The sequence below is a fragment of the Elephas maximus genome, chromosome 6 (genome assembly GCF_024166365.1).
Source record: "Elephas maximus indicus isolate mEleMax1 chromosome 6, mEleMax1 primary haplotype, whole genome shotgun sequence".
Lineage (NCBI taxonomy): Eukaryota > Metazoa > Chordata > Mammalia > Proboscidea > Elephantidae > Elephas > Elephas maximus.
In genome coordinates, this window is record NC_064824.1 from 98,358,224 (window position 1) to 98,369,600 (window position 11,377).

General features: G+C 40.2%; 1 protein-coding gene across 1 annotated transcript; it reads right to left on the minus strand.

Moving 5' to 3' along the window:
• Positions 1–2,530: 2,530 nt before the first annotated feature.
• Positions 2,531–10,112, minus strand: FTCDNL1 (formiminotransferase cyclodeaminase N-terminal like). Its single transcript, XM_049887754.1, has 4 exons — positions 9,834–10,112; positions 7,903–8,024; positions 4,756–4,851; positions 2,531–2,965 (listed from the first exon to the last, which is right to left on the minus strand). The coding sequence occupies exons 2-4, from the start codon at positions 8,012–8,014 to the stop codon at positions 2,781–2,783; spliced, it is 393 nt and encodes a 130-aa protein (XP_049743711.1). The 5' UTR covers positions 8,015–8,024; positions 9,834–10,112; the 3' UTR covers positions 2,531–2,780.
• Between the last annotated feature and the right edge of the window lie 1,265 nt (positions 10,113–11,377).

An 11,377-nucleotide genomic window follows, 5' to 3' on the forward strand; every position in this document is an offset into this window, starting at 1 on the left:
TTTCCGACAAAATCCTTCTTCTTCCTGTTTTACTTTTGTCAGTGCTTTGTACCCCAGCTCCCAACATCCTATCAATTATCTCCATTGTCCATTATCTTAGACCACTGTTGTGAATTGAACTGCATCTCCCAAAAAGGTATGAAGGCCTAACCCCTGGTACCTGTGAATGTTTGCAATAAGATCTTCGAAGATCTTATCAGTTATGTTAACATGAGGTCGTACTGAGTAGAATGGGTCCTAACGACATATAAGTGGTGTCCTTATAAAAAGACGAGAAGAGACACAGACACAGGGGAAACACAGCCATGTGAAGGATGGAGGCAGAGACTAAAGTGATGCATCGATAAGCCAAGGAATGCCAATGATTGCCAGGAACCACCACAAGCCAGGAAGAGGCCAGGAAGGGTCTCCCGGAGCCTTCAGAGAGAGCATGGCCCTGCTGACACCTTGATTTCAGACTTCTAGCCTCCAGTTCTGGGAGACCAATAAATTTCTGTTGTTTTAAGCCACCCAGTTTATGGTAGTTTGTTATAGCAGCCCTGGGAAACTAACACAGCCCCCATCACCTTTCCCAACTGGTCTGCCAGCCTTCCATCAGGCAGAATGATCTTCAAAATTCAAATCCAATCATACCACTTTCTGCTTAAAAGCTCCTTGATGTCTCCTCATTGCTTTTAGGACAAAGTTTGAACTCCTGAATCTGGTATATAAGACTTCAGTAATCTGGCCTCTGATTACCACCTCAGCATCATTTCTCAACAGTCACCGGAATGCCTTTCCCACCCCATCCCAACCTATCTCTAAGTTCAACCAGCCATACTGAAGTCCTTTGCAGGTCCTCAAGTTCTGGCTGCTCTCACCTCTAGGTTTCTGCAGTGCTGTTCCCTTTATTTATTCTAGGAGTTCTTAAATTAAAACAATATGCAAAATTATGTGTGTGTATGTATGCATGCATGCACGTGTGTACAAGTACATATGCATGTAAATTATAAATAATTTTGTCAGTACTTATAAATCCCCTAAGCCCCAATTTTGGACCTCAGTTTAAGAATCCCTTCCTTAAGGCAGAAGCAAGATTATAGCTGATTACCAAAAAGTTCTGAAATATATTATTCAGAATTTTAACATACAAAGCATACATGAATATACATATATCAGTATTACCTATCTTTTATGTCACCAGGATGTTCTCCATCGCCCCTTCTTCTCAAAGAACGCTAGTTATATACTGACGTTGCTTTCCTTGGGAAGGGTTTACTCCAGTGAAAAACATCCCTTTACTGTACAGAGAACAGCGGGATCCTAGGATTTGAATAGTTCTGTCTCGTAAGAATGCTTGAGCATGCTGAACCAAAAAAAAAAAAAAGAACCTTAAAAAAAATTGGATGATATTAGATGAACAGCTGTGTAGAAAGGGGAATGTAAAAATAAAAACTGCATGTTGGAGCATCAAAATAGTAACCATGTACAGTATATGACTGTTTTTAATCAGACAAAGATTGAAGCTATTACATTTCAAATCAAATGTTATAAATTAGTTCAAGAATGCAGCTGAGCTCTCATTTAATTAGAAATGTCCATGTTTAAATCATGAGGTACAGTAGCTGCCAATGAAGCAAAAGGGCAGGGGAAGGGAGAAATACTGTGTCCAGACTCTCCGATTCTCAACTGTCTTCTACACAGGGTGAACATCTGGGGTGGACTAGTCCTGATGTAATGAAGAACTCCATGTACTGGCTAATTCGAGATTTAATGTAATTGTCCCTAATTGTTTTGAAGACAATTAAAATCATTATTTTGGTCTGGACAACTCTGAACTCTTCATTTTTGTGTGAAACATACTTTCCCCCCTGCTGAATTTTAACTCTTTCTTGGATTAAAAGTGAAGCAAATTTTGGGCCAAGGTTTCCCTGGGAAATGACCCTTCTGCTTTCAGGTCACATTAAAACGTAGCTTAAGCCGTGAGTATTCCTTTGGAAATAAGTCTCATTTCCTATTTCTAGTGCTTGATGCGTCTTAAAAGTCTAAATCTACATCCCAAATGTTAGACAATTCATTATTAAATAAAAATGAGGCAACACCACAGAGGGATTTCTAAGGTCATACAGAGAAGGATGCAATTATCCTATGGCAGACTTTCCCCCGAAGGTTATGAGCCGCTGCGTATCGTAATTAAACATGCCGCAGCTAGACAGTCCACGCAAAAGGCCTTTCTTGTCTCCCAAGTGGCCTAATTCAAAAACACCTCAAGTGACACAGCTCGAATTTTCCAAATTAAATTTACGCCTGGGGCTGAAATCAAGCATGTGACAGTTTGGCTCTCAAGAAAATCTTAGAGAAAGTTGTACGTAAGAAAAAAAAGAAAGAAAAAAAAAATCAGAGGAAAAGGGTAGGAGTTAACATTTAAGTGGTTTTTGAACCTCATCATTACCCCTGCTCAAGAAAATAGAACACAGATGGGCAAAACACACCATCGTTCCACCCTGAAGAGTCTAAGAAACTCATTAGAAACAACTGTTGTTTCCTCACTATCTATTGTAAACTTGTAAGGGACAAAATTATTGATGATTTTTTTTTTTTTTTTTGCCATGTCCCACAGCATTTAGTGTTACATATTGTCAAGTGGTGGAAAGTGGAAGGATGAGTTACAAAAACACAGCATGCCACTGCAACCCATAAAAGCTTACTGTTGATAAAATTCTTAAAGGTCTACTTTTCCCAGGGGATCATGGAGTGATTATACTGTCACGAGCTGTTCTGGTTTGTAAAAATGGTTTACATTAACGAATAACACACACAAACGTTCTCTTACGTCTGGCCACAGCGCCACACTCTTCCACTACTACCCCAGGGAGGGGGTAAACTGGAATCAGGTCTACTGCTTCCAGGCAGGGATGGATTCCCTCTTGAACCTCCATGTTAATAGACTGGAAGGCTTCTACCCAGGCAGCAAGAACAGAACTGCCTTAAAAATGTAAAATTGTAAAAAATAATCATTAAACTTTCAGTCGCACTTAAAGAAAGAGCTTTGATTTTGTCCCGCTAGCTGCTTTTCTTTTGTAATCTGCATATAAGGTTGTTTTCTCATCCAAAATAACGAAAAATAAAAGACCCAACAGCACTTTCCCTCACCTCAAACCTGATTATCATAAAATTTCACATTTCTTCCAGCCCTTTCCTCCCAAAATGGAGGAATTACGCAATGTTTATCAGTCTTAAACAACTTTGTGCATTTTTTTACTAATCGCTTTTTTATTTTATCAAATTAATCTGATAAAATTCCTTGTTGTTTTCAAAATACTTTATTAGATATATTAAAATATACACACAACATAAAATTTAAAGGCATAAATACTTATTTTAGCTTTGCTCTTATCCAGCAATTAGATTTTCCATTGTTTTTTTTATTAAGTTCAAATACATATTACAGATACCTAAGAGTTTATGTTATTACCCTAGGTTTTCATTAGCAGTGCAGTATGATACCATTTGAGCAACAGAGATCAACAACAAAGATTTCATGTCTTATTTTATGACTAATACTGAAAATAATCTCTCTATGCTTGCTTGCAGTTACCAATCAGAACTTCGCTTTCAAAGCAAACATACCTTTTTAAAGAGGATAATCTGCCAAGTCAAAATCAAGTTTATTTAAAAATATTTTTAATCCCTTACTAAAACAAAAAAACCAAACCCGTTGCCATCGAGTCAATTCCAACTCACAGCAACTCTACAGGACAGAGTAGAACTGCCCCATAAGGTTTCCAAGGAGCGGTTGGTGGATTTGTACTGCTGACCTTTTGGCTGGTAGCTGAGCTCTTAACCACTGTACCACCAGGGCTCCAAATCCCTTACTAGGCAATATTAAAATAATTCTGGTTTTTCTTTTAAACAATTATAATTCTTCAAATTCAAGTTGTCCTACTAAACCTTACAACATCCGCATGAGATATGGAGTCCATTTTATTCCACCCATTGCCCAACTCAAAATTTCGAGCTCCCAACCCAAAACACAATCGGTTACCATGTTTGTTTCCATGGTAATTAAAAGTGAAATTAAGGTTGATTTAACAATATTGATTCAAAATTTAAGACTTGAAGATGCTTTTTCCCAACCACAAAGTGTATATGATCATCTTTGGCAACAGAATGTTATTAAATCTTAGACACCAAGGTTCATCTTAAAGAGAAGAAATGGGAAAAGTGTGAGATGTACACGTTCAGAAAAATGATGAAGTGGTAGGCTCTACTTAATGTAGAGTCACAGGGTGGTGCAAAGAGTTAACTCACTCAGCTGCTAACCAAAAGGTTGGAGGTTCGAGTCCACCCAGAGGTACTTCAGAAGGAAGGTCTAGCAATCTACTTTTGAAAAATCAGCCACGGAAACCTCTGTGGAGTACAGTTCTACTCTGACACACATAGGGTCGCCATGAGTCGAAATCGACTCCATGGCATCTGTTTTTGTTCTACTTGATGAAGGCAAGGATTTAGATTTACATAGCAATCAATGATTAAAGAACATTCAGTTCTACCTGAAGCCTGTTGTTATTGCCATTAGGTGCCATGGAGTTGGTTCCGACTCACAGCGACCCTATTAAGAGAACAAAACACTGCTCAACCCTGTGCCATCCTCACAATTGTTGCTATGTTTGAGCCCATAATTGCAGCCACTGCGTCAATCTATCTCGTAGACTGTCTTCCTGAAGTCTACTCTTCATCCAAAAACATATGTAAAGAAAGAAGTTGAAATCTTACCCAATTTATCAACAGATGCTGCTGTTGCAATGACTGATCTGTTGTAGTTTTGATCAGAAAAAATACTGAGCACTGATGCTTCAGGATGTTTCTGCGCTGTAGAGAAGACATCACATACACTCTATTTTTACTCTATTTTTTTTCTGTGATGAAACCGTAATACTTTATTTCTTCTGATATAATTAAATTTAATCTAATAGAAAAATTCTGTCATGTGACCTTTGGAAGTGACATTGGCTGAGCATGTCTACTTCTTACAGCACCATAATCTAAAACTTAGATGGCTCACCTCAGACACTAGCCTTTGGTGTCCATGAGAGACCTTAGTTTACCAAATCAAGTTGCCAAAGTTCTCTTAACTCAGTCTAAGATGGTAGTAGCCTTTCTTCAATTGCCAAATCATATTACTCTAAATTCTGCTCCATATTAATCTCATCTCCTAGGCCATGTCAATTTTTCCTTCCAAAACCCAGAAATCAAGATGCCTGTGTCAAAATCGGAGTCCCTGGGTGGTGTAGTTAACACACTTGACCGCTAAACAAAAGGTTGGAGGTTCAAGTTCACCCAGAGGTCCCACGGAAGAAAGTCCTGGTAAGCTACTTCCAAAACAAATTAGCCACTGAAAACCCTCTGGAACACAGTTCTACTCTGACACACATGGGGTTGCCATGACTCAGAATCAACTCAACGGTAACTGGTGGTGGTAGCGATAGATCAAAATCTGACATGTGGAAGAACCAGGTCAGGCCAATCAGAACCTATAGTAGAGGTTTCTGGGATGCATGCACCTGTCCATTAGAAACTGGTCGAACTCTACAGCCTACTTTTCAGAGGCCACCAACAGCCTTCAGATGTTAATGACTTCCAGGTTTTGGTAGGCTGTGACGCCCTAGAACGTGTAACCTAGAGAAGGAAAGCCTCCATGCCCTTGCATGGCTGCCACACACAACCCCAAAGTTATTTTAGAAGTTTACAAGCCTGATTTGAGCCCCTTAAAAGTCCCCCTTAAGCCTACAAAAACAAATTCAAAGTAAAGGACAAAAGTTTTCAGGCGGTAATTAAACCTTTAGTTATGTTATTATACCTTGTCCCCCTGTCCCCTGGCAGCCTAACAATTAATCTTTTCAGAGGGAAGGAAAACGAAGTTACACCCATGAACCACAGAGCTTCCAACAGCCTACACAATTAATTTTAATAATGTTAGAAGATAAACATATGTCACTCGCTCACAGCCTAACAAGCATCTACAGAGCACTGCCCTGGTGATGGTCTAAAATTTCTAACTCAGGGTCCTTTACCTAAGACCTTTTGAAGCCATTTAAATGTTCTCACATTGCTTAATTACAGGAAATATATAGTTTTTTCTCACTCACTTAAAAATAAATCCTTTCAAATATTGGTAAAACAACAGGTTCATTTTCATAACCAGCACTACCTTCCCTTCATTTTTAAAATGATTAAAATGAAACAAGAACAAGATCACACAACCTCCAATTTTATGTCGTTTTTCAATATTCTTTAGCTCCCGGAAGAAAAAAAGATACAATGTTTTTTTCATCCTAAATCTTCTGAAAAGCTTTTATTCTCAGTTTCATATGATTCAATTGAATCAAATGCTGAAAGAATGAAACACTCTCGCCTGCAATTTCTTAAGCAGGCATATAGAAAAAACTGACTGCTGGCAGGAGGAGCTGTCAGTATGAATCTCAGCAGAAGTAAATTGTTTGGTATTTGTAATGGAGTATAATAGCTATAATTCCATTTGGGCTGCTGCCACTAACAAGCTGATAAAAACTGTGAGCTGAGACCCAGGCATCCATCAGTGTGTGGCTTCCACAAAAGTCTCTGCACATTCACTTAATCACAGAGACAGGTAACGCAGTCCCATTAGATGTACTGTCTCTGGGAATGAGGAGCCCAAGCTGGCTCTTCCTGCAAAGAGAATGCAAACCCACAGCTGTATACAGACTCCAAAGGATTTTCTTATCGGCAATTATCAGGAATTCTCATAGATATGTCCCACTCATGCAAAGTTGCAAGACAGTTACTTAAACGTGCACAAAGTTAGAAATGGGTTTGGGGAAAAGACTCCCTTGTCATGAAAAGCAATAACCAAATAAAAAATGACAATTAGGGCTCCAAGAGACTGCTGGAGCCCTGGTGGTTAAGAGCTCAGGCTGCTAACAAAAAGGTTGGCCGTTTGAATCCACCAGTTGCGTCTTGGAAAACCTACAGGGCAGTTCTACTCTGTCCTATAAGGTTGCTTTGAGTCGGAATTGACTCGATGGCAATGGGTAATGTGTCTCTAATGCTTTAGGGCTGTCACCCTCATGCTCTCCTGTTGTCCGAAAACTGTTGGTTTAATAAAACATTTCGATTTAAATGATTTTAAGTATATAAATATATTAGGAGGATTGTGTGTAAAGTACAAACAAATGGTATGTCAGAAATGTGTGTCATCACATGAACATTTGACCAAGTGATTAAAAAAAAAGAGTAGTATCTCTTATAGTAAACACTGGCCTAGGGAGTAAGGAGTCTTGAATTCCAGTTTTCCATCACTGAATTGCTGAGTGATCTTATGCACGTCATGTAAATACAATTGCTTAAAAGTCTTTATACAACAAAATGGATTACAAATAAAAATACGATAATGATAGCATTGGCTTTGCTGGCAGGAATGCTTTGAAAAGTAGCTGGTATTTGGCAAGTCTATTTTTTACTCAATGCTATAAGGGTTTTTTTTTTTTTACATAAAAAGGGTAATACACGATTATGCTCATTCTATTAATGATCAAATAAACAGCTCATAAAGGCAAACATTAAGCCCCCATGTAAAACTTATCTTCCTCAGGATCCTGTCAAATCCTGAACAATGTGCATCTCAGAGACTCACACTCAAACGTGAAGATCTGCTCAGCTGAGAGTTTGCAGGCATTTGGAAATGAGCATATGTGCACAGCTGAATAACTGAGCTAGCTCAGTAGCCTGGAGTCGAGCAGAAAAAAATATAACAGCCCAAGAACAAGGATGGGGCGAGGGGAAGAGATCAGAGGAAAAGAAAGTGTTCAGTAGATACTGTCTGTAAAATATAAAAGTTATTATCAAAACACTGCAATAGTCACTTCCATCGTCTGCTATTCCTACCATTTTCTTCAAGAGCAGCTCTTGCTATGTTCTCAACAACATATTTTCTTCCGGCTTCCGAAATGTTTAGTAAACAGGCAGCCAAACAGAGCCCCGGTCTGGAGGAAGACATGGTGATTTTTCTAGAATAGGAAGAAAAGGATTCTCCATTTCAGTCTCTCTAGTTTCATTCAAGTTTTCATTTCATTAACCATAAAAAAAAATAGCTTTTTGGAAACCAGGCAGTAATAATATGAACATTTGACTATTTCTAGAGAACATCTAAAGGGTAAAATCATCAGATTGACTCAATCAGGAAACCACGGGGATGTGGTCAAGCACATATGAACACACGAACATAGGAAAAATACTAAGATATGCTATTTTGCAAGTTACTTGGCCTGAGTTCTATCATATAAATGAAACTTTTTCATGAAAGTATGTTATTGTTGCATTTTAATCATCCTTCCTTGGCTTATTCCTTTTTCAGGGTCTGTACTATTTAACAAATCGGCATGGTCCTTTCGTTAAATGAGACTTACTGGGGAACTGCAAGAAAGGGGAATGAGAAAGATTATTTATTATGCTGACTCTTATATGCTGTGGCAAAAAGTATCTCTACAGCCCAGGGCATAGACATTACATGAACAAATAAAAGGGACTGATTTGGGTGCTTTAAATAAACGATAATTATTTCAACTAAATTCTTCTTGAACTTTGATCTCCAAAGTTTCTGAATCAGTTTAAAATCATGGACTCTGTATCTTGAACTGAAAACTGACACAGACTCTGATATATATATCAGAGGTTACTCAATACGGCCAAAAATTTGACTCCTTCTTTGATCAAAAATTACACAAGTTTGGAAGGTTGCTTTGATTCTTTTTAGTACTTAAGAACGGCATTTTTTTGACTCATCTTTCCATACCCCAATTGTTATTATACATCTAAAGGAGTTAAAATATCTCAAAATAATAAAAGAATTCCTCTTTTCAAGATCAGGCAATCATAAAATGGGGGGGTTCTTTTAAATAGCATAACTAAAAATGAATGTGGTCATGTGAATTCATTTAAGGAATAGTTGCTGGGGGTCATCTTGTGCCAGGTAGTGTTCTTGGCACCAGGAAGGATATTGCAGTGAGCCCGGTCCAACACTGAGACAAACTTTAAGCTTATGACTTTAAGCTAAACATGCTCTGGTGCAAGTAATGGCGCCCTCAGTACACAAACCCACCGGCTTCTGTTCACTAAGATGGTTTGTTGGCCTGACTGACTGAACGGGAGTGCAGGACTTTGTCGCTAGCACAGGCTTGCTAACAGGTTTTCACATTGTGACCAAGGTTTCTTACTGAAAATTCATAAAAATATGGTCAATTAGGTTTTTCTAGACGTTAATAATATTGTTATAATAAAGCAGCTCAGACCTCTCTCGTTTCTATGTAAACAAAAAATTGCTTTACACAAGGGGCGTGGGCGTCTTCTGGTTTTCATTTGTTTTCAGTGTGTTTATGTAGCTTAATTGTCTCATCAGGCACTTTCCCAACATAATTATGCTTTTTAACAAATGGTGTTTATGGCAACCCCTAACAGTGCAAAAGAAAGGATTAGTTTCATCCTCTCATTCCACAATTTGATTCCCTGTGGACAGCTAAATCACACAAAGATGGTGTTAGAAAAATCTACCTCCACACAAAAAACTGAAATTAGCGGCAGCATTTGGAGAGCAGTCAGGCTTGTTAGTAAAAAGGGTAAGTTTCTCTCCCTCTTCCTCTAAGAAAGTGACCCAAAATCAAGACCCCAAACACTTGGTGGCATGTGAGATGGAGATCCTAGTCTGTCATCCCTTCAATCACAGTTCCATTACTTCCGGCGATCAGTCTCCCCCTCCTCCAGGAACAGTAGGCCAAGTGCCTAGTGAAGTAGGTTCGCGCCTGTTCCCCTAAACCACCTGCCTGCGCTCGCACCACTAGCACTTTTGAGGCCGCGATGAGGCTCGCCCGGGAGACAGTTACTCGTGCTCGAGGCTAGCCCCGGACTTGCCCTGACCCGTCTCGGTTCCGGAGGGGAGTGTCCCAGGGCCACGTGGGCAGAAGGGTAACCCGAGTGTTGCGGAGTCCCTGCAGCCCTTGCTGCTCTGCGTCCGGTTTACTCTGAAGGGTTCCCGGGGCCTCCTCGGCCTTCCCCCACGATGCGCGTCGGAAGCTGCGTCCCCGGGCGGCGGGGATGCCCGGCCAGCGCGGCGCCCGAAGGCTCCTCCCCGGGGCGCGGACCAGCAGTGCGGCTGCGCTGCCCTGGGCCAGGCTTTCGCGTCCCCGTCGCGCGAGCCGACCGGCGGTTTGGGATCCGCACCGACCTGCGCGCAGAGGGGCGGCGGGGTAGGACGGCAGCCGAATTGGAGGCGCCGCGAGTGACTGGTGCGCAGCCTCCGCCTCCTGGTCGCGCCCTCCGGTCGCGGGTTCCCGCAGCGCGTTAGGACGCGCTTCTCCCAAACTCTCCACTGCCTGAGCCTTCTCTCTTGCCTTTCTTTCAGACCCCGACAACACAAGTTCAATGCCCTTGAAGGCTTAATATTACTTTCAGAATTGCCTTTCCTCTCATCTTTATCTTGTAACTCTCCACAATTCTCTATTACAAATAAATTACTTTTTAAAAAGGCATTGGGATTTACTGATTAGGTCATCGCCCGTTGATCACACACCAGCAGAGGGCTCTTGTCTGTTTTTGTTGAGAGACATACCTAAAACCCTCATGCAATTCCCTTCTAGGAGAAGCACTGCCAAGCGAGTGCCTGAGAATAGAAACTGGACCCCCCCCAGGACAAAAGCAGAATTTGCATAGGTCCATTTAGTCAAACAGACAACGGACGTAAACCAGGCATTAAGCATTTCCCTTTTTTCTAGCCCAGTGAACCTTGAAAACATATTTCTTTTCCAAAAATCCAGGATCTTTTTTTTTTTTTAATGTAGCATGGATTAAATGTCACCATTTTGATCCAGTTTCCTTCCTGCAGTGAAATAATCACTAAATAACTACTTCTACGGAATAAATTAATTTTTAAATCTATTTTTTATTTTCTAATTATAATTTTCAAACACAGATTTGAGGAAATTAACATTTATGTGGACATTTGGTTTCTAGCCTAATGTGGCATAAAAATAAGTAACATAATGAGTGTTAAAAAAAATCAGGTTCATGACGCTTCTCACATCATCATCATTGTACTTAGATGTCACAACAGTATTATGTGCGATTATGTCAGATCCAGCCTTCTCCATCTCAGAGTGTTGGCAGGTAGGAGGGTTGTTGGCAAGAGGAGGGGTGTTAACCTCAGGATCCTGGATCTATTCCAAGGCTGGTAATTACATTCTGCCAGCCAAAATTCATCCCATAATTTTAATTGGATAAATCCTTTCTGGCCTAAGCTACTGCTATGCCTGTCAAACTGTTGCCGCATTTCACCCCAGAGGTGTCTGTGTTTTAGTTGCAAGAATCAGTC